At 42.6% G+C, this 24,443-nt stretch overlaps 1 protein-coding gene across 5 annotated transcripts in view; it reads left to right on the plus strand.

Annotated features, from left to right (window-relative positions):
• The window catches only part of RIPOR2 (RHO family interacting cell polarization regulator 2), a 3,249,967-nt gene that overhangs the window by 1,929,978 nt on the left and 1,295,546 nt on the right, over positions 1-24,443 (plus strand). For all 5 annotated transcript variants that reach the window (XM_044067082.1, XM_044067086.1, XM_044067083.1 and 2 more), the window contains one exon: positions 14,760-14,803. In XM_044067082.1, coding sequence (XP_043923017.1) covers positions 14,760-14,803 — 44 coding nt within the window. The remainder of the gene's footprint in view (positions 1-14,759; positions 14,804-24,443) is intronic.

Raw genomic sequence — 24,443 nt, forward strand, 5'->3', positions numbered from 1 at the left:
GGAACAGTGATTGAAGACACCATCCTCATGGCAGGAGTATTCAGCATCACCAAGGGCCCAGAGATGCGTTCTTTGGGAAAACCTTCCAGCGCTCCTGAATGGAGGCCCAATTGCTCTTCTCTGGAGACAGTCGGGGGTTGACTATCCCTGCACCTGACTGACTGGCTGAACATAAATGACAAATGGGTGCAGAGGATAATATCCAGAGAATACTATTCCTTTTTTCTGTCCACTGCCCAGAAGCAAAAAAAACTCCCTGATGTTCCACCCAGTCAAAGTGAGCAAGCAGCCATCCAGATACAAAAGCTGCTAGAGATGAGTCATCCAAAAAGTCTCACCAGTCCGGAGAGGATCTGGTACTTATGGTTCTTTTTTTGGTACCAAAAAAAGACATTACTGGAGACCAATTTTAGATCTCAGCAGATTGAACAAATCAGTTCAGTGGAGCAAGTTCCGGGTTGGTCATGTTTCAGCCCATTCTCCATTCTTGAAAAGGACAGTCAGATGTCATATAAAGATGGACAGGAGATCCAGACGTCATTTGCATTTCTGGTTGGGACCCAGTCACTACCAGTTAGAGTACTGCTGTTTGGCCCTCATTGCAGCCCCCCCCTCCCCCCGAGTGTTCACCAAATGTATGGCAGTAGTAGCAGCTCACTTGAGAAGGCAAGGATTCCAGTTGTTTCCGTACCTCTTAAAAAACATCCTGACCAGGACAAAACACCAAAAAGGACTATAATCAGTCAGCCAGATGGAAAGGACCCCAAAATCAATCCAAAAATTCCCAAAGAAATTTTTTTTTGAAAAAAGACTTGGTTGGGTTTAAAAACCAACCAAAAATTAAAAAAAAGACCCAATGACCAAAAACCTTTTCCAGTGCCAGGGGGCCTTCTCGCCTGGGCAGCACCTTTGGGAGGAAAGGTTTGGCACTTTTCAAGGAAAATTTGGAGTTTAATTACCCAAGACAGATGGGTATTGGATATCATACACCAAGGTTACAGGTTTTATTTCCATACCTTGCCTCCTTTCAAAGGCATGCCAGTTCCTCCTCACAAAGAATAGAGGCTCACAAACAAATTTCTCTGCTCCAAATAGGGGCCATACACCGGTCCCTCTGCCAGAAGTGGGCCTAGGATTTTATTCCCCTGTTCCTAGTACCAAAGAAGGGAACACGTGGAGACCAATTTTGGATTTATCTATCCTCAACACTTATCTGGACATTCCCAAGTTCAAAATGTTGCGTTACAACAGCTTTTACCTCTGCTGGGCAAAGATCACTGGATGGTAACTTGGATCTCAAGGAGGCTTACCTTCATGTTCCTATCAGACTAAGTTGCAGGAAGTATCTGCTTTGAGCTGGGACTTCTCATTATCAGTTCTCTGCATTGCCCTTTGGCTTATCTACTGCCCAGAGTGTTCACAAGTTCTGGCTCCAGTGATAGCTTTCTTCAGGCTAAGAGGAATACAGATCTATCCTTATTTGGACGATTGCCTGATTCTGGCTCAAGGAAAGGACGAAGTGCTAAGATGCCTGGGGTATTCTGTGAACGAAATAAAGTCCAGTCTAGTACCCTCTCAGGACATGTGCTTTCTGGGTGTGAGACTGAATACAGCATCCCAGATGGCCTTTTTGACCCCGGACAAACAAAAGAATCTTTCTCTTTACTTCCATCAATTGTCTCATCAGTCCAGGCTGACTGCAAGGACAGTCCTTCAAGCCTTGGGGTTCATGGCATCTTGTATTCTGGTGCTTCCCAATGCCAAACTGCATATGAGGAAGCTACAATGTTATCTCAAAAATGTATGGACACAGCACTGCCAAGATATGGACACTGTCATTCAGATAATACCTTGCATTCAAAAGGAATTTTTGTGGTGGGCTCAGGAATGTCACCTAAACAAGGGACTCTCTGTGACCCGGCCAGAGGCGAGTCAGATTCTAACGACAGATGCCTCAGACAAAGCTTGGGGAGCTCATCTAAATGGAAAGTGGATACAAGACAAGTGGCCTGCCAGACTTCAACATCTACATATCAACTTGAAAGAGATGTTAGCAGTCCATTTGCATTAATAGCTTTCAAGGATTTACTTCTTCCAGGGCAGGTGTTGATTCTAACAGACAACACAACTGTCATGTGGTACATCAACAAGCAAGGGGAACACATTCTTATCCTCTATGCAGACAAGCAATGATTTTGTGGGAGACTGCTCTCAGTTTACAGCTAAATCTTCAGGCAAGGTTTCTGCCGGAGCACAGAACTCCTTAGCAGATGTGTTGAGCAGACAAATTATGGATCCCCACGAGTGGAAATTGGATCCTCATGTATTTCAGAAATTGACAGTGTCATGGGGAACTCCAGACATAGATCTGTTCGCTTCTCCACTAAACTACCAGCTGCCAAAGTTTTGCACAAAAGGTTTCATCCCACAGCTTGGAAAGTGGATGCTCTTTCTTCAATTGGAGCAATCTTCATGTGTATGCCTTTCCACCTCTGCCTCTCCTCCCAAAGGTACTAGGTACAGACAGGCAACCAAAGGATGTTTTATAGCTCCAGTTGGCCCACAGCACTGGTCCCAATGAGAAGTGGAGAGCCTCAGGCCTTTGCTTTTCCACACCTGCTCAGGAGGAGGGAACAGTGATTGAAGAAAAAACCATCCTCATGGCAGGAGTATTCAGCATCACCAAGGGCCCAGAGATGCTTCTTTGGGAAACCTTCCAGCTCCTGAATGGAGGCCCAATTGCTCTTCTCTGGAGACAGTCGGGGTTGACTATCCCTGCACCTGACTGACTGGCTGAACATAAATGACAAATGGGTGCAGAGGATAATATCCAGAGAATACTATTCCTTTTTCTGTCCACTGCCCAGAAGCAAACTCCTGATGTTCCACCCAGTCAAAGTGAGCAAGCAGCCATCCAGATACAAAAGCTGCTAGAGATGAGTCATCCAAAGTCTCACCAGTCCAGAGGATCTGGTACTTATGGTTCTTTGGTACCAAAAAGACATTACTGGAGACCAATTTTAGATCTCAGCAGATTGAACAAATCAGTTCAGTGGAGCAAGTTCGGGTTGGTCATGTTTCAGCCCATTCTCCATTCTTGAAAAGGACAGTCAGATGTCATATAAAGATGGACAGGAGATCCAGACGTCATTTGCATTTCTGGTTGGGACCCAGTCACTACCAGTTAGAGTACTGCTGTTTGGCCCTCATTGCAGCCCCCCCCAGTGTTCACCAAATGTATGGCAGTAGTAGCAGCTCACTTGAGAAGGCAAGGATTCCAGTTGTTTCCGTACCTCTTAAAAAAAACATCCTGACCAGGACAAAACACCAAAAAAGACTATAAATCAGTCAGCCAGATGGAAAGGACCCCAAAAAATCAATCCAAATCAGAAATATGATGACTGTGTACAACCAAAATTAGCGTAAAACATGTTTATTTCTCTCTTGTCTGAAACCAGAAACCATACCTAGACAATTGGCTCATCACCACCCTGACCAGGCATCTACTTCTAGAAGCAAAAGACATGGTTCTTTCTTCAAACTTGTTCATTAGGTATTACCATGAATTACAAAAAGTCAAACCTACACCCCCTCTCAAGAAATGGACTTCATAGGAGCAAACATAAACACAATCGATATGATAGCACTATTTCATGTGGGTTCATAAGCGATCAAGTCAGGAAGTTCTTAAATAGTGTTTGCATGAACAGTACTTCAGGCCTTGGGTTCTGAGGCAGCAGCAGTAATACTATTTCTGCTGGCCAGATTCCACATGAGAGTATTAGTGGTTTCTTGCAGTATAGTGATCTATCGTTCATCAACCCATGTCAGCCACATTAAGGATTATGAACACTTGCAAGAGGGATCTATCATGCTGGAGTCACTGAACAGCTTTTCAAGGTCACCCTTTTGTCCCCTGCTCTGCAAAGCCACAGTGATCACAGGCACTTCCCAGATAGGGTGAGGGGGCATTATCTGGGGAAAACAGTCCAAGGCACATGGTCTACTCTAGACCAAGTCACACATAAATGTCCTGGTGATGAGTGGTGCTACTAGCATTGCAAACCTTTCAGAGTGCTGTTCCTTGTGGGACAATTGTGACTCAATTAGCATGTCAGTAGTCTGGTACAAAAGGGTCCCAGATGGCCTTTTTGACCCCGGACAAACAAAAGAATCTTTTTTTCTTCCATCAATTGCCCATCAGTCCAGGCTGACTGCAAGGACAGTCCTTCAAGCCTTGGGGTTCATGGCATCTTGTATTCTGGTGCTTCCCAATGCCAAACTGCATATGAGGAAGCTACAATGGTATCTCAAAATGTATGGACACAGCACTCCCAAAGGATATGGACACTGTCATTCAGATAATACCTTGCATTCAAAAGGAATTTTTGTGGTGGGCTCAGGAATGTCACCTAAACAAGGGACTCTCTGTGACCCGGCCAGAGGCGAGTCAGATTCTAACGACAGATGCCTCAGACAAAGCTTGGGGAGCTCATCTAAATGGAAAGTGGATACAAGACAAGTGGCCTGCCAGATTTCAACATCTACATATCAACTTGAAGGAGATGTTAGCAGCCCAAAGCATTAATAGCTTTCAAGGATTTACTTCTTCCAGGGCAGGTGTTGATTCAAACAGACAACACAACTCTCATGTGGTACATCAACAAGCAAGGGAGAACACATTCTTATCCTCTATGCGGGCAAGCAATGATTTTGTGGAAGAATGCTCTCAGTTTACAGCTAAATCTTCAGGCAAGGTTTCTACTGGGAGCAAAGAACTCCTTAGCAGATGTGTTGAGCAGACAAATTATGGATCCCCACGAGTGGAAATTGGATCCTCATGTATTTCAGAAATTGACAGTGTCATGGGGAACTCCAGACATAGATCTGTTCGCTTCTCCACTAAACCACCAGCTGCCAAAGTTTTGCAAAAAGGTTTCATCCCACAGCTTGGAAAGTGGATGCTCTTTCTTTCAATTGGAGCAATCTTCATGTGTATGCCTTTCCACCTCTGCCTCTCCTCCCAAAGGTACTTAAAGGTCAGACAGGACAAGCCAAAGGATGATTTTAATAGCTCCAGATTGGCCTCGACAGCACTGGTACCCATTACTGAGAAGTCTGGTGGAGCCTCCATGGCCTTTGCCTTGATTCCACACCTTTTCTCAGGAGGGAAAAGTCATTTTTCTCAATGTCAAACTTCACTCTCTTCACCTAACAGCCTGGCATATTCTGTTTTTTAAAACCCCGGGGTCTCAGCTTCCACAACAAGTTTTGAATGTTATTTTGGAAGGGCCCGAAGGCCTAGTACAAGGAAAGTGTCCCGATAAATGGAAGAGATTTTTATTTTGGAGTGCAGCAAAGGGTTTGATGTTTCTGAGCCTAATTTAAGTGTGGCTCTTCAATATCTTACTGAGTTACTGGACAAAGGTTTGTCCTTCTCTTCTATTAAGGTTCATGCTGCAGCAATTTCTGCTCACTATGACTGTGACCCACCATTGTTTTCTCATCCTTTGTTCCCAATTTTTCTTAAAAAAGGGGCCCAAAGAAATATTAAAGACCCCCCAAAAAAGGAAAAGCTTTTTTCCTTTTCCCCCCTTTGGCCCCTTGGGGATTTTTTTTCCAAAAATTTTGTTTTTTTTTGGGGTTTTTAAAAAGGAATTTATTTTGGAGGGGCCAGCAAAAAAAAAAAAAACCTTTGGGAGTTTTTCCCAAAAGGTTTGGCTTTTTTTTTAAACTTTTTCTCTAAGCAAATTTTTTACCCCAAACCTTCCCCCCCCTTTTTTACTCAAAAAAAAAAAAAAAAAAAAAAAAAAAAAAAAAAAAAAAAAAAAAAAAAAAAAAAAAAAAAAAAAAAAAAAAAAAAAAAAAAAAAAAAAAAATTTTTTTTTTTTTTTTTTTTTTTTTTTTTTTTTTTTTTTTTTTTTTTTTTTTTTTTTTTTTTTTTTTTTTTTTTTTTTTTTTTTTTTTTTTTTTTTTTTTTTTTTTTTTTTTTTTTTTCCCAAAAAAAGGGGGGCCCGGGGTTTTTTTTGCCATTTTTTTTGGGCCCAAATTTTACAGGGCATTTTTGGCAGCTCCTACTGCTTTTAGTTGTGCCATCCTCCCTTTCTCTGCTTTGGGATTCTACCCAAGTGTAAGGACTGCAGCAATGTGAGATGAAAGAACATAGTGCAGTTTTGTACCTACCATAAATGTAGATGTTCCTCGAAGATCCACATTGCTGCAGTCCAATTTACCCTCCCTCCTTCCTCTGTAGTTAGGAGCAAGCGGTTGTGTGGGTGTGGGTTGTACATATTATATAAAATATTGTATATATTGTACATATAGTTGAGTACACAGGTGTTTGGTTGTTTTTGGTTGTCTTTTGGTTTTGACCTTTCTCTTTAGGGTCTTCTGAGATCTGGGGCAAGAAAAAGACCTTGAGGATATGACGTCCCGGTCATGTGCGATATGTACCCTGGACGTCCTGATGTCAGTCTTATGCCTTTGACCCGATCGCCAGCCTAATACTTTGATATTCGGGCCGACCGAGGACAGCGGACTACCCAAGTGTAAGGACTGCAGCAATGTGGATCTTCGAACATCTACATTTATGGTAGGTACAAAACTGTACTTTATAAAGGATCCATTGTTTTGGTCACTACATAACTTATGACCTGATCTTGTTAATTTTCATTTTATCCTCACATAGGAGTTCAGATCTGAACCCTAGAATCCGACTCTGCCATTGCAACAGCTTGTGGCAACCAAAAAGCGCTCGAGCTCTTCCCCTACCCATAATGCTTCTCTTCTAATCACCTCAAATCTCGTTTGCTGCTTCATGAAGATGCGGTCCTTCCATTAGCTCTCAAAACAGTTAAGTGAATTTTTTCTATTTGTTGCAACCTTTCTTTTCACAATTTAATTAAACTTAAATGTTTCTGTTTATATTCCCCTTTTGCTATCTAGTTTTTGCCTTTTTAACTTGTAGTGAGGTGCTACTTGTCTACCATCATTAGTAGTTTTTTCTGCCTTCCCATTTTTCCTTCTGATTGCTTCTTCTGTTCCCTTTCCTGTACTGTGATACCTTTAAACTGATATCATTAGTAGTTCCCCTTTTTCCCCTCTTCTGCTTGTATCTTTTTCCTTTCTTTAAAAAAAAAAAAAAAAAAAAAAAAAAAGCAGTGTCTTTAATTTCATTTTCTCAAGATGGCTGAGAAAGCAGGTAAGCCAGCTGGCTTCAAGAAGTGCTCTAAATGAGGTTACAAAATTCCCTTGAGTGACTCGCATGAGCTGTGTGCTTATTGTGTAGGCCCACTTCACCTACAAGAAGAATGCAGCATTTGTAAAGCGTTCAACCACTAAGCCCTCATTGAATGTCGTAATACAATTATTTTTAAGGGTATGTTGCCCTCTTCTTTTGCGGAGGTCGTTCCTGTCTCCGATTTAAAAAATAAATAAATAAATAAATAATCCTTCCAAATCAGAACAGTCTAGCCCAGCTTCCTCCCTATCCTCTAGAACATTGGACAAGGAATGGAAGATGCCTTCTGCTCCAAAGTTTTATTTATCGCATTCTCCAAAGATACCTAAAATGTTGGAGCCTAAGGCCTTCATGGATCCAAAGACTTCAAGGACTCCTCCATCAGATGGTGACATGTTCGGATCAGATCCTCTCTGCTCCAAAGGATAGGGTGGATTGGTCCAAAGGCTAAGGATAGGTCAGATTGGTTAGATCCTATGGGGAGCCCTATTAAACTGATGGTCTTTACCTAGAACCTGGTACTCTCCTTCCATTGATCCAGTACCATCCAGAATACTTTCTCCCTTTCTGGAGAGACCAAAGTCACTATCAACATCTACTCACTCGACCAGAAGTCTCACAGAAGATGATGTAGAGAGGATGGTTAAGAAGATCCTCTGGGTGCAGGGCATTGCAAGGTCCCCTTCATCTCCTACCTCTAAAGGTCAGGAGTTCCGAGCATCTTGTCTCCCCTTCCAGTTCCTCCTTCGACTTCCATGGAAGTTTCAGGGCCTTCAGATCTGATCCATCTGATACTGTCTGAGTCAGAACCAAGGATCCTTCCTACCTCAGCTCTGGCCTGCTGCTCTAAGTCCCTCTGGCCACTCAGAGCCAGAGAGCTCTTGGGGTTGTGGTGGCCAGTTGAGTCTGAGATGGTTGAGTCCGCTCCAAAGTTTTCGGAGCGGTGTCTTTCTTGGAACCTCAGCTCGGATCAGCCTGGCTTTGGCTTTGGAGGCACTGTCCTCTGGATTGGAGGGTGGCCAGATCCAGAGCCATGACCTCTCAGAACAGGAATCTTCTATTTCTCAGGAACAGTCAGTTTTTGAGGCCTTGAAGTGCCTGCTTCAGCAGCAGAGGCAATATCTACCCCATCAGATCAGCAGTCTCCCACCTTGCAAACCCCGGATCCAGTGTCTTGACCAGACCTTCCACAGGGACTGTGGGTTAAGAAGCCCCAGGCTACCAATGATGGTTTCCCCTCCTCTTCTGATACCTCCCTGGATCCTGACTATCTACCTCCTGGGTAACCCCCAACTGCCGATGAGACCAAGTTGATCTCTCAGACGTGGGGTGCGCCAGACTCAATTGAACCATCACCCAGGAGACAAAATACAATAATTACAGTGCCTAAAGATAAAACAATTTTGGTCAAGAGGTGTTCAGTAGATGCCATGGTTGTGGTGGTGGCCACAAAAAGAGAACTTGCAGAAAAGAGTTCTACTATCCATCCTCCTAATAAGGATTCCAGGATAATGGATAGATGTGGGAAGTATGTGTTCTCTTCAGCAACCTTTGCCCTGAGGTCCTTGAATTATCTCTCTCATTTTACCAGACTGCAGAGGGATCTGATCAAGAAGCTCTCAGATACACGCTCTCAGGAGCAATGTCTGAAGAGGTACAGGCTTCCATTACCTCACAGCTGGCCACACTGTATTCCATTGCAAGCTCCTCTATGAGGCTGAGCTGGGGGTTGAATTATCCCTATGAGGAGGCAGGCCTGGGTGCACTTTTGTGACTTTGCTGAGCCCTTTAAGTCTGTTTGTCAATTCTCTATTTGACAGCACTTCCCTATTTGGCCTAAAAGTTAGAGATACACTGTCCAAATGTGAGAAAGATGGGAAGACCCTTTCTGCCATAGGCATTTGTTTTTCCACTCCCCGCAGACCATTTTCAAAGAATCAGAGGAGCAGTGGAAAGATGTGGTTCAGAAAATCACAACGGTCTTTTCCTCAAGCACGTGGTGAAAGCACAGAGGTAGAGGAGGGAACAGTGATTGAAAACACCATCCTCATGGCAGGAGTATTCAGCATCACCAAGGGCCCAGAGATGCATTCTTTGGGAAACCCTTCCAGCGCTCCTGAATGGAGGCCCAATTGCTCTTCTCTGGAGACAGTCGGGGGTTGACTATCCCTGCACCTGACTGACTGGCTGAACATAAATGACAAATGGGTGCAGAGGATAATATCCAGAGAATACTATTCCTTTTTTCTGTCCACTGCCCAGAAGCAAAAAAAACTCCCTGATGTTCCACCCAGTCAAAGTGAGCAAGCAGCCATCCAGATACAAAAGCTGCTAGAGATGAGTCATCCAAAAAGTCTCACCAGTCCGGAGAGGATCTGGTACTTATGGTTCTTTTTTTGGTACCAAAAAAGACATTACTGGAGACCAATTTTAGATCTCAGCAGATTGAACAAATCAGTTCAGTGGAGCAAGTTCCGGGTTGGTCATGTTTCAGCCCATTCTCCATTCTTGAAAAGGATAGTCAGATGTCATATAAAGATGGACAGGAGATCCAGACATCATTTGCATTTCTGGTTGGGACCCAGTCACTACCAGTTCAGAGTACTGCTGTTTGGCCCTCATTGCAGCCCCCCCCTCCCCCCGAGTGTTCACCAAATGTATGGCAGTAGTAGCAGCTCACTTGAGAAGGCAAGGATTCCAGTTGTTTCCGTACCTCTTAAAAAACATCCTGACCAGGACAAAACACCAAAAAGGACTATAATCAGTCAGCCAGATGGAAAGGACCCCAAAAAATCAATCCAAATCAGAAATATGATGACTGTATACAACCAAAATTAGCGTAAAACATGTTTATTTCTTTCTTGTCTGAAACCAGAAACCATACCTAGACAATTGGCTCATCACCACCCTGACCAGGCATCTACTTCTAGAAGCAAAAGACATGGTTCTTTCTTCAAACTTGTTCATTAGGGATTACCATGAATTACAAAAAGTCAAACCTACACCCCCTCTCAAGAAATGGACTTCATAGGAGCAAACATAAACACAATCGATATGATAGCACGTCTTTCTTCATCGAGTGGTGACCATAAGCGATCAAGTCAGGAAGTTCTTAAATAGTGTTTGCATGAACAGTACTTCAGGCCTTGGGTTCTGAGGCAGCAGCAGTAATACTATTTCTGCTGGCCAGATTCCACATGAGAGTATTAGTGGTTTCTTGCAGTATAGTGATCTATCGTTCATCAACCCATGTCAGCCACATTAAGGATTATGAACACTTGCAAGAGGGATCTATCATGCTGGAGTCACTCGGAACAGCTTTTTCAAGGTCACCCTTTTGTCCCCCTGCTCTGCAAAGCCACAGTGATCACAGGCACTTCCCAGATAGGGTGGGTGGCATTATCTGGGAAAGGCAGTCCAAGGCATGTGGACTACTCAAGAGGCCAAGTCACACATAAATGTCCTAGAGATGAGTGGTGCTACTAGCATTGCAAGCCTTTCAGAATGCTCTTCCTTGTGGGACAATTGTGACTCAATTAGCATGTCAGTAGTCTGGTACAGCAAGCAAAGGGGGGAACCAGATCATATCCCTTATATCAGGAGGCAGTCAAGAGTTTGACAGTAGGCAATTTCATCCAACTGCTTTCTGATAGTAGTGCACACTCCAGGAAAGTTGAACGAGATACACAAGTTCAGCAGGTCCATTATTATGCCTCATGAGTGGTCCCTCAATCAGAAGGTGGTGGAAAACATCCTTCAAATGGGGCCAGTCTTGCTGTGACCTTTTTTACGTCCCTTCTGAACAACAAATGCAGCAGCTACTTTGCCCTGATCCCCCACCAAGAGGGGAGTCCCTGAGAGGTTCTCTCCCTCACAGTTGGCCTCCCAGTCTGTTATATGCCTTTCCCATACCCCATTAATCCCCAGATTTCTTCAGAAAGTGAACAGGTTGAAGTGAAAAGTTGTCCTTATTGCCCCATATTGACCCTTTCTTTGGCCTCACCTATGGAAGAAACCATGGGTTCTGGATCCAATTCCAGACCACCTGTTTCATCCAACAGGAATGCCTCATCCAAACATTCACAGTCTCAAGCTGACAGCTTGGTTTTCTCCAATTCTGCTGATAGCCAAACAGCCTGTGCTCTCTTCACCAATGCACGGTCTGCTACTATTCTCCCATAGGCAGTCTCCTTGAAAGTTGTATAACAGTAAATGGAGGAGATTCATTCATTGTTCTCAACAAAATGAGGTAGGTCCTTTTTCAGCTCCTATTCACACAATTCTAGAGTTTTTAGCACCGCTTTTTAATGAGGGGGCAGCTTATTCTGTGATAAAAGTTTAGCTAGCTGTGATTTCCAACTTTCACATTGTTTTTTGGTGGTTTCTCCCTTGCCTCGCATAAGCTATGCAAACCTTTTTTCTTGAGAGTAACTCTTTTACTGAAGTCCCCTTATAAAGATCCTTTACCACCTTGGGACTTAATTTGATATTACAAAAAAATTATACAGCCTCCCTTTGAACCAGTGGCTACCTGTCAACTTAAACTTCTCTCCTGGAAAACCATATTCTTGGTAGCCATTATGTCAGCATGGAGAATTTCTGAGATTCAGGCCTTGTCATCTCAGCCACCATATTTGATCTTTCAGAAGGACAGGGTCATTTTATTTACTAACCCCTATTTCTTACCAAAGATAGTCTCAAAGTACGATCAACCAATCCATTAATCTACCAGTTGTCTTCACAAACTTCACCATTAAATGTGAATGTGTTACATTTGCTTAGATGGTCATAGACAACTATGTTTTTACTTTCATAGAACAAAGGACATAAGAAAACAAACTCTGTTATTTGTCTCCTTCTCAAAAAAAATGATTGAGCCTTTCAGTGACCAAAGTAACTCTAGCTAAATGGATTGCGGACTGCATATCTTATATTTGAGAGTCAAGGTTTACAGCTGCCAAAACCTGTACAAACTCCACTAGAGTGTTGGCCACTTCAGTTTTTCAGTCTGGAGCGTCCATGGACAAAATTTGCCCAGCAGCAACCTGGGCTACCCCTCATACCATCATTACTCATTACAAGCTAGATTTGATCTCTAGGGGTAGGGCCTCCTTTGGTTCAGTGGTTCTGAAGAATATCCTTCCATAGGGCCACCCAGGAAAAGGTAGCTGTGGACTTTGTCCCATATGTGAGGATAAAATGAAAATTGACAGCTAAAATAGTTATGTACTCACCGTAACATTCTCAGTGTTGTCCATTTTCATTTTTTCCTCACAATCCCGCCCATCTCCTGTACCTGTTGACCTAAATTTGTTTGACTATTGTGAAAGCAAGAAATGGTCTTACCCTTAGTTGAGATAATCTCTTATTCTATTTTTTTCTTTTATTATATGAAAATAAAATCTGGGGTGATTAGGAAAGAAGCATTTTGGGTACGGTAGGGTGCTTGAGAGCCTTTTGGTTGCCACGAGCTGTTGCAGTGGCTGAGTTGGATCCAAGGGTTTGGGTCCGAACCCATATGTGAGGAAAAAATGAAAATGGACAACTTAGATGGAACATTATGGTAAGTACATGACTATTTTGTTTTATTTGTAATAAGTTGTAAGTGCCTGTAGGTAAACCTTTCCATTTGGATTGCTTGCTTTGTTGACATCTACTGTTAATGTGAGTCTGCCATTAAAACACATTCTAGCAGAGTTGCTGTTTCCTCTACAGCATTTTTTGAGGAGTCTCTCCAGTCCTATGTGAAACACTAACTAGATCTTTAATGCACACTTTCTAGGTTCTCCAAGCATTAAGAGTTAGGTTGCATTTCCAGTGCAAGAGGAAGTTTTGCTACAGTTTTCACACAAAGGTGGTGGCCCAGGGCCTCTTCACATGGTTTGAGCTCCTAACTCAGTATTCTGCTTTTCTATTATAACTAAACTTTGAGGACAAGAATGATGCAAGTTATTATACACACCTTCATATCTGGCATAGTAGTAGATGATTTAGTTATTTTCTTCATAGTTTTCTGTCTTCCCATTAGAATTTTATTCTTGTGCTGTTTCCATGGAGGATGATGGATGAGTTAATTGTTGCAGCCAAGATAAGTCTGATGCACTGTTTAAAGACCGTACAATCCTGAAACTAAGTTTGTTCAGAAAGATGAAAGACATTTGATTGGGTGTACTGAGCATGTGCAGCTGGCTATATACTAGTAAGGACCTGCTATGTAGGCCCCATGTTTTTGTAGATCAAATTCTTGAGAGAAGTAGCTTCTTTATGTCCCTCTTCTAGATGTTGTTTTGATAGACCTGACCTTAGTGCTTGCTATCATAATGAACCAGGGAAGGGGCCTAACTATTATTTATATCACACGTGAAATATTTTGATTATTTCTTTTTTTGGAAGCTGCAGTTCCCATATGTGTTTAGCTCCTACCCTGAGGGCTGGGTTGTTAAACGCCTTGCTTGATAAGGAAGAATAACTAAAACTGACTCTCAGGGAGGGCATGTTTTGCTTGCTAAAATGTGAGCCATATAGCCCTTTCAAAGAGGCTGTAACGCATTTATGCAAGACCTGTGAAGACAAAAATGAACTGATCCCTCTGCTAATATGGTGATTGAGTGGATTGCTAACTGCATTGTCTTTTATCAGGAAGTGAACAACCCATTTGAAAATACTGTTGTCAAAGATAATTCCTTAAGGGGTTTAGATTCTTAGAGAACTTGTTTCAAAAATGTTTCCATTGCAAGTGTTTCTGCCAAGACCAGTCCGTTATTTGTTTACACATTCATCAAGCATTGTTTTTTTGTCCATGACTCCAGAAGCTGGGCCTCATTTTTTAGTTTGGTGCTTCAGAAAGTGAACAGCTGAATTTTCACATTCTTGAATTTCATTCAGATTCTGCCTTCCTGCTGTTTTTCACTCTTAGATCTGTATAAACCAATATCAGGCATGATGGGTATGTACGCACCAGATCAGTTGATCATTAGGGCCTCTTCTGCTGTTGTCCTCCGTCTAAATGGCATATCTGTGCAGTACCTACTTTTGTAGTCCTTAGATATTTGGGTAGGTATATAGCATTATCTTGGTCTGAAAGAATATACTGGCTCAGTGTTTGGGGCAAACTGGTTGAATTCAGGGGGTAAGGCATACCCTCTCCTAGTGTAATACACAATGTTATGATTGGTGCTTATTAGATGGGTGGGTATGTCCCTGACAACAGGAGCTTCAATAAAAAATTACTGAATTGAAGAAAGAAAATATCACAATAGCAGGACACACAAGAGAAGGGTCCCCGCACAGATGAACTGATATCGGGTAAATATGTGTTGCATTGTAGTTAGCATTTTGACCTTTGTACTGTTGTCACACTCTCGATCATTCACTCACTAAATTAAAAAAGAGAAAGATGATGTATAAACAAGATGCAAACCAAAACAAGATGACAAATGTAATTCTGGTCCTAGGAAAAATGAGTTCAGTGATACCACATTAAGAGTATAAACTGATCTGTTCTCTTTTTATTCTGCAGGTTTGGCTGGGTTTGCACGTCTGTGTCCTGGGGATCAGTATGAAGTAAGCAGATGCTTCATTCACATTATTAAATTACCTGTTTGTATCTGTTTATATTAAGTAAGGAAATAAGATCTTCTGAGAGAAGTTTTCTATTACTTTGGTACTGAAAGGAATAATTGATCTGTCTTTATATTCCTATAGTTTATTTTACATTGTTTCCTTTGTTACAACTGGAAATTACAAGTACTATGGGTGTTTAGTGTCATCATTTCATACTGAGTTGATAAAATGTAGCCCCTGACTTGAAAGTAGTTGCACTATTTTTGACTGAAAAAATACATTTTAAAGTTAACTTTGAAAATTCAATAACATTGTTAAAGAATTTGTTTATATAGCCACCAAAATAGTTGTAATTGACTTCCTTGCCATTCAAATGCTGGTACATATTAGCAGAATGGTTTTTGTTGAGCATTTCTGGGCCACTATTATTTGTACTTGGTGTCTTGCCAAATTCAGGTATACCTTCTTAGATTTAAGAATAACTGTGATATCCAATTTACGGCATTAATTCTGTGCAGTGGGAAGGGTCATGAGAGATAGAAGCGCAGGAAACTTATGGATAGGGTCTTCTAAAACCACTCGGAGAGGCTCTGGATGCTTCAGACCAGGCATCAAAATCTCCGAATGAATCGAAGACGCCGAGCCCAGTCATCGGCTCCAGCTCTTTCAGTTAACACCGTTCAACAGTTCCACAGACTTCTGTTCAAGGTTCAACTGTTGTCAGTTTCGAGCCCGAAGCCAAACCGAACTGTGACGGAGCTCCTCCCCCGACACTGTTGAGGTCGGCTCCCTTTCTTCATTCCTTCGACGCTTCCAGACCACACTTTCCGGCACATAGACCAAGGGTGGTGCAGAAGCACGGAGAATACGGGCCTTAAACAAACTCCATCTCGGCTCCTCTCAGTTGGTGCTCTAGACTAAGGCCTTCCTTATCTCTCCATCTGTTCTTCTCCGAGACCTGTCCAGTCTTCGGAGCCGGAAGAGGCTGATCTGGGATTGTGGAGCCCTCGCGCCAGAACCGCCGTTCGGCCTGCTCTATCTGTCTCGGGACTGGCTGGATCCGCATTCTGAGCTGTGATCCATCCTTGGTTCCGACCGAGTCGACCTGGGATAGCTGTTCCGACCTCCCTCTCGGGCTCTCTGTTTCTCGGGATCGGTTCTGCCCCACCTCGCCGATGCCTCGGGTGCCTGTCTCGGGGATTCTTCCCATTTCCTCGAACCGAGATACCTCACTGGGACCCAGGGGCCTTCGACCATGAGGAAGGTGTTGTCTACCCAGACAGCCACATCAGCAGCCAGTTTTCCTCCCCCATAAAGGACCTATCCTCCTCTGCACTCCACGGCTAAGCATCTAAGCTGCCGAGCACCTGTGTTCAGCTTACCCTTGAGGGTGTCTCTCTCGAGGCTTCTTCGGATGCTTTCATCTCGTAATGCTTGTGTTCTGTATTGTATACACATAGTAATTGAATCTATGTGAGTTCATCCTATGAAAATTTGCAAATTTATGCTGTTTGAAAATGTATCAGCTGAGTAGACTTGCTGGGATGTTGAAATGATTGTGTGTAAAGAATGCAAAGGTAAATTACTTCGAATTCACAGTCCTCATCTTAGATTGTGTCAGACTGGAGTGGGGACTCCTCTTTCTCTCAAAACCCACTCTAAAAATTAGAGAAGTTCACAACAGCCAGCCACCGACGCTGTTGTTTGCTTAAAGTCCTGTACTGAAACTGAAATCATGCCCATTGTGCATTTTATCTTATGTACAGGTATATATCTTCAATTTGGATTCATTAACTGTTGGTCCAGTGGGAAGTAGATTGCATAGTTAATAGTTTACCTCCTCTTTGTTTCAGAACGAAGTGTAAAGTAATTTCTCTGTGAATGTACCGTCACTAACATGCTGTACTCCAGTGTGAAATTAAATTAAACCCAAGCAGTCCACTTTTTAACTTCTGTAATACATTAGCACCTTCATCCATAAAGAGGTGTGCATTACCTGTACTGTGCCAAGAGCACTACTTATGCTAGAAGCTTCACTGTATGGTACCACCTTGCACTGAGGTGCTCTTGGAATAATAGATCATGACCAGAGTGGTTATCTTTAATTGTGGTGTTTAATAATTAGCCACAGTGTTGTTTTCAATACCTTTATTAAATTATCACTTAAGACATAGACAAACATACATTAACAAAAAAAAAAAAAAATTAACTTTTTTCCCCTTTTACATATATTATATATCACATTTTTTCTTTATAGCTGTCATCGGTCTGACATTACATAAATTGTTCAGCTCCTGCCTTCCCATAAACATCATTACTTCTGAACATATTCTGCATGTATTGTTCATAGGTTCATAGGTATATAGTAGGCTAACAACCACCAGGGCCTTTGTAAACCTAGCTATGCAACCCAACCTAATTGTGTCCCTATGTATCATGGGCATTTATTATGAGAGTTTGTTAGGAAGCTTCTAGAGGTTATAGGGGGTATGTTAGTTTGAACTTTACTGTGTTTCTGTCTATCAAAGACATGGGGGCCAAACCCAGGGTGAATTTCTGATTTCTCATCCATTGGTCAAGGTTATGCTTAAATAGGGTTAGGGCTGTCCCCCAACAGTAAAACAGGGCATTCCCAGAACCTGCCCCCTTCCCCTTATATCTAGGGATCAAATCATCACTGCTCTCTCAAAGGCAAAAAAGTACAGCCTCCATGGGACCCAATAGCATCCCAGGCTGCATCCCATATGTACTCGGGCAGGAACTAGCAGCACCATTAGGCACCCTGTCCCAGCTGAGTGGAGGACAGACACCATCATCCCTTTACACAAAGGTGGAGTATCCACTGACCTGGGAAATTATAGACCCATCAGCCTAACTCGCCTGATCTGCAAGGCCATGGAATAGATTATCATGGGCCTCATTAACAAGGACATTGGCAACCTCCAAATACTCGATCCCACACAGTTAGTCAGGGGGAGGTCGTGACTGTTAAATTTGGTCCTCTTTTTTTGATAAGTCACCAAAGCCAAGGACAAGGGGAAGACCATGCACACCATCTACATTGACCTAGCCAAAGCCTTTGACACTATTCTCCACTTTGGTATAATAGATAAACTCTCTCAACTAGGCATCAGTCCATATGATACCAGATGGGTAGCTAAATGGCTCACTGATAGAACCCACCTAATCAAAATAGGGGAAGCCACCTCAAGCAGTAGACCCATATATTGATTGGTGTACCCAAGGGTTCGGTCTTGAGGCCTCTGTTATTTGGGATATACTTTTCTGAAGTGCAGGCCAAAAGCAGTGGGCTACGGCTGACCAAGTTTGCAGAAGACTGCAAGCTGGGAGCTGTCATAAATTCCCCTAGTGACATGGACATCCTCCAAGAGGGTCTCACCCAAACAAATGACTGATGCCGGAAACATGGCCTCAAGCTGAATACAACAAAAATGCATAATCATCCCCTTTGCGGAGATTGATGTCCCCACAAATTATCACATTAATAACGTCCTAAGCATGCAGTTGGTCGTGAGGGATTTGGGCACCCAGATTGGTAGCAACCTGACTTTTGACCACCACATTGCTTCCATTGTATGGAAAGCTTTCTACATGGCCTACCTCATAAGTAAGGGTATCTCATCCAGGGACAAGGAGGCCATAACATCCCTGTATTCTTCACTTATAAGGCCCTGTGTTGAGTACAACACCCCATTCCTCATGTACCTCATAAAGCACATGCAGCAGCTGGAGAGACCACAGAGGCTCCTCACCAGAAGAATCCAGGGCCTCAAAAAGCTACCATACACAGGCTAAAAGCCCTATCCCTCTACTCTTTCATACAGACTCCTCAGAGGTGACCTCTGTCTGGTATACAAGGTGATCTCGGACCCCGCCTTGATTGGGACTGCTGCATATCCACAAAGTCTATACATGGGCTAAACTCTTGGCTAGGCTTCCTATGAATGGATTGTGCTCTAACAAGATGATGAGCCTGTTTCAGAGCATGAAGATCCTCTGAGACACGTACCTGTCTCACCAAGATGTCTTATTAATGTCACAAGCAAAATTTAAATCCTTGAAGCTAGTGGTTCTAGTGTTCACTCAGCAGATGTGCAAAAGCCCCAGCAGAGCTGGATCCATGGATGCCTTTTATGCCAGTCCTAGATCACCTCTCAACCTGTAGGAGACGAGTGAGTGCATGAAGGCAATCTGGATAGGATAATGCATTTATACCCTGGATTCTGCTAGTAAGGAACCTTTGTGGGCATTCCAACTGCATGTGTTTAGACAGGCACATGTTGAAGTGGGCATTATACTTGATGTGTCTGATAAGGCCCAAATAAAATGGCATTATGGCTTCCTTGGACCTGAATGCCATGCCCTTATAAGTTGGGTGACATAGAATGATTTCTTCCTAAATTGGCTGCATGTTTGTCAAAGGCCAGATTACTGCCTACATATGTTCCCTGACAACCGGGTCAATTTTTAAGGGTGTCTTGGCAATGGAGTAATTAACCTGGGTAGTGGTTTCCCAAATGACACTATAATGCGTTTCTCGCCATTAATTTAATTCATGACTTTGACACCAGTCATTTCTCTGTGTTAGACCCCTCTTGTAAGATGTTTGCGTCACGGGGGATGTCTTTGATAGCTCCCAATTTGTAGTTATCTGCAAGCTTGGTTAGCCAAGGGCCTTTGACATTGGCATTTACCTCCGAGAAGTAAATGCCAAATAGGAGTGGTCTCAGCACAGAACCCTGAGGTACCCCACTGGTGGACCAGTCTCTTAGTTGAGGTGTTATCACCAATCCTGACTTCCTGGGTCCTGTCTGTGCACCAGGTGGTAGTCCAGTGAGTTATGCATGGGTTTCTGTCCAGTTTGGTGAGTTTGTCAAATATGCCAGAGTTGGAGTATTATATTGAGTACCTTAGCCAGGTCCAGATAATCAGTATACACCATTTTCCCCTCATCCATCGCCTTGGTATCCTACTCAAAGAAGTCCACCAAGTTTAGTAGGCTTGACCTTCCTGTGACAAAGCCAAACTCTTGTTGGGTCCAGTGTCTGAAGGTTGCTTATGTCTGATTATTTCCATGATAATTCTTTCTATACCTTTGCACATTAAACTAGTCAGGCTAATAGTTGTGTAATTTCAAGGATTGGTTGATGGATCACCTTCGTGAAGTGGGATAACTGTTGTAGTCCTCTATTCTTATGTTACAGAGGCTATTTTGAGGCTGTAGTTGAAGTGACTCAAGTGGTCCTGACAAGCCATGTTTCAAGCTCTTTAGGAGGCATGCTGGGATATTATTGGGGGCCCAGTGAAGGCTGTGTTTTTGACCTTAGCAAATCTACTGCCTGTTAATAGTTGGGGTATTACACTAGTAGGTACTTTGTGGGGGGAGACAGGGGGTGAAGTTTGAAATGGGTCAGCTAGCAACTTTATGTTGCTCTGCTCAGGGAAGGTGGCACTATTGACCATTAGTCCAGCGCACTAATGTGTGCTGCCTTTGAGGATTTAGACATAGCTGTTGAAGGCCTTGCGGCTGTCTTTAGCCTTTCAGGCTAACCTGATCTTGTAATTGGCCTTATTGGACTTTGTCCTCTTAGTTTGTGGTCTAGTTTAATTAGAGAGCTTCTATCACTGTGGGCGTTGCTGTTCCTGATTTTAGCCATGATTTTTTTCCATTTGTTATGTACCTTACTAAGGTTAGGATTTCACCAGTGTGGTTTGTTTTTAGAATTTTTTTGGGTTTACTTTTAGTAGATACAACAGTCTCTCTATACAGTCATTTACATGGTTGCACAGGGTCTCTATGAACAATTCTGCATAGGTTGCTGTGATCTCTGAGTTGAGAGCAGCATTGAATTTTGATGAGCTATGACTTAATATGTAGTTTGCTTTGAAATAGTTCCTAACTACTGAGTTGATTTTTGTTTTGAACTAAACAGCTGCGTCATCCATCCTCACAAGTGAGGATGTGACATTGGAGGGGTGGGGGTTCCGTGCTCTCTCATATTGGCAATTATCAAGTCCATTATGTTTGAACCTCTGGTGGGTGTGCCCACTATCTGGTCAAGGGTATTTATGTTAATAAAATCCATAAATCGTTGTGCCTGTGAGTATGAGGCATTGTATGTTTCCCGGTCTAGAGAAGGGTAGTTAGTCTCCAGTGACTAGAGTATTTGGTTTAATGGTGAGTGTCTCCAGTAGGTCTAGGTGTGAGCAGTTGGCTTCTAGGGACATCTGGGGTGACCTATTGCTTACTAGGAAATTGAATTGAGACTTTGTCTATGGTGATTTGCACATGGATAAATTCCAAGGCATTGTCCTGTTTAAACAACCTAGTGTTATGCTTGTTGCTAATATAGAATGAGACTCTTCAACCTTTTGTCCCTGTCTGTGCAGCTGATGATCTAAATTTGTGGATGACACTGAAGCCTTGCCCTACTGGCATGCTTTCTGTGGCTTTAAACCACATCTCACTAACTGCACAGATTTCTGTATTCTCCAGAGTGATGAGAGCTTGTAGAGTATGGAGTTAGTTTCTGGTTTAAGTTCCTAGCACTGAGCAGCAACACCTTTAGATTTCTTTGGATTTTATTTGCTTTGTCAATAAATTTGTCAATTTGGCATTGCCTAAAACTGGAGGTGGATAATGTTTGGTTAACATTTGGAAGCTTAGGGGAGATGGGTGCAGAACACCATTCAGAGCAGTAAGGTTTGTTAACCATGTCCTCCCATGCTGACAGATATTGAATCCCCATGGAAAGGCACTAAGAAACTAAGTCAATTATTGAAGTTCCTTATCTTTTGTTTGTAGTGTGGTATAATCCCACAAATTCCTTTTATTTATATGCCATTTACTCCTTTACTTTTCTAAATATCCCTATTCAGTTCTTTTATCTCTTGTATAATATTCATTATTTCAAATACATTTGTCTTAGACTTTGGGCATTTTTTAGTAATTGCTTTTTTGGCAGCTAACAGAATTAAACTTAAACAAGGCCCAGGCAGTTAAGATCCTGTGTCCCAGCTCAAAATAATTATTTACCCAATATTTCTGACAGAGTACTCTGTAGGGAATTTTTTAAATATGCCAACTCATTAAACTCCCAAAAGTATGGTCCTAGTTCTCTTTCTTCCTCATCCCACTTCCAATATTTGCTATCTACCTGAGGAAAAAAATCTGCTTGTGGGTATAAAAATACCTATGCAAACACTTTCAAACAAAAATATTAAACCTTCTGGACTTTGTTACATACTTGGGAACCATATATCTGTTTTCTCATTGTTCTCTTGTAAATTGTTTTCCGGTCTCTTCCCAATATTTTCTAACCACCTCTGATTCTTATAGTTATCTTGCAGTATTTTATGTGCCCTACTAATTATCAATTTTTTAACAGCAGCTTCTGAATAAGTTAAAACAATGTTAACAATATTACTTATCTATTTTTATTGGATGGTAAATGGGTAGTAGGGTGGGAGGTTGGCATAATGGTGAAGGTGTTTACCTTACAAGCATAAGGTTCATGGTTTGATTCTCACATGGGATAATCAGCTAAGCTTAAAAGGGCCAACAAATACAGTTAGCCTAGTGCTAATCTATATGTTTTATACATGTATTTTGTGTTTTCTTATTTTCAAATGCTGCCCAGAAATTCAGCAAGATATCAACAGTAAATTTTGTGGGGCAGATAATAAGCACTAGATGTTAATGCAACCTCAAAGGAGTTTCTTTCTACTTCAGGAAGTGTCTCTTCTAAAATGAACGTCATGCATGTAAAATTCTATAATTTAGGATGAAGATTCATCCATGTAATGCTTTCAGCATAAATTCTCTCATGTTGCCAGTGATAAATGTGATTGTATTCAGCTCAGATTTATTTCAGCATTTTAGTACCCCGATTAACATATTACTAAGTGTTTAGCACAAGGTGACAGTTTAGTGTAGAGAGAAGAACTAATCAGATGGCATGGTAGCATGCCAAGTGTTGCAGTCATTTCTAAGTGCATCCCATTTCTTTGACTTTCTGAAGATTACAGTTAGAGTGTAATGCGTGTCAGTTTTTAAGTACTGCCTTGCATTGTCATACTGACTGACTATAGCTGATCATGTATTAATGCAAGTCAGAGCATTAGATGAAACCTGTAAGGCAAGGGGTAGCATTAGCATCTTCAAAACCTTTTGTGTAATAACTCATGGGAATTCATTAGTTAACAGTTCTGCTGCACCTTAGGCTAAGTTTAATTCCATATGTGATAGTGTTCAATCTCGCCGTTTGTTCTTACACATGGGTTCGGAGCCGATCCTCGGCTCCGTGTCGGCCGCTTGCAAGCTCTGCATCGAGAAGAAGCTCGAGACAACCTAATACCCACAATCCCCCTCTGCCTTTACCTCAGATCTAGTTTGCCGCTGCTGCGTTCGCATCACTGGGATCGAGCTCGAGCAACTTCAGATAAGAAATAACTTTTATTTTTGTTAATTTTGAGAAAAAAATTATTCGAAAAGTACTATTTAGTGACATAGTGTATGTGTGTGTGGTAAGGTAGAAATTCTCGGTACCGTTAAAGTTTAATTAACTTGTTAGAGTTTTTCGGGGCCTTCCACCCCTTACTCGATTTTGACAACCGGACTGACTTTTATATCGGATTCAACATTTTTTACTGGATTTGTCTCTCTACTGGACTTGACCTTTTTTCACTTACCTGTTTTTTCTTCAAGATGTCTGAGAAAACTAAATCAGGTTTTAAACGTTGCCAGTGTGGCCAAAAAATGTCAGTTACTGACCACCATAGTTCCTGTGTCTACTGCCTTGGCCCTCTCCACTTACAAGAGGACTGTTCAATTTGTCACTCTTTTAGTGGGAGGGTCATGACAGATAGGCGCAGGAAACTCATGGACAGGGGGTTATTAAAACCTTCCTTTCAGGAGGCTCTGGATGCTTCAGACCAGGCATCCAAATCCTCGAAGGAATCGAAGACGTCGGAGCCCAAGTCATCGGCTCCAAGCTCTTCGAGTAAAGTTAGATCACCGGTTCCACAGACTTCGGGCCGAGTGTTCAACTGTTGTCAGTTCGAGCCTCGAGTCTTGGAACCGTGATGGAGCTCCCTCCTCACACTATTGAGGTCGGCCCGTCTTCGGTTCCTTGACCCGTTCTTCTTCTAAGCTCTCCGATGTCGATGTGGATCGTGGTGCAGAAGTTATTGGAGCATTCGCCCTATCCAAACTTATTTGGTTTCCATCCAGTTGGTGCTCGAAACTTGAAGGCCTTCCATTGTCTCCATCCATTTCCTCCTCCGAGACCTGTCCAGTCTTTGGAGCTGGAAGAGGTTGATCTACTGATTGTGGAGCCCTCGGGTCCAGGACCATCCTTTCTCGGTCTGTTCCTCTCACCTCGACTCCATCGGATCCGCACCGAGTCTCGGAGCCGACGATCTGTCCTTGGTTCCGGGGCCGAGAGTCGAACCGACGCTTCGGTTCCGACTCTTCCCTCGGGGCCTCGGCGGATCGATCTCCGTCCTCGGGTCGATGCCTTCGTGCCTGTCTCGGGATTCTTCCCATTTCTTCGGAACCGGGAGATTCTTCGACTCTGGATCCGGGGCCTTCGATCTCATGAGGAAGGTGTTTTGCCCC

The sequence above is a fragment of the Protopterus annectens genome, chromosome 3.part1, assembly GCF_019279795.1.
Source record: "Protopterus annectens isolate FY-2018-M chromosome 3.part1, PAN1.0, whole genome shotgun sequence".
NCBI classification, from domain to species: Eukaryota; Metazoa; Chordata; order Ceratodontiformes; family Protopteridae; genus Protopterus; species Protopterus annectens.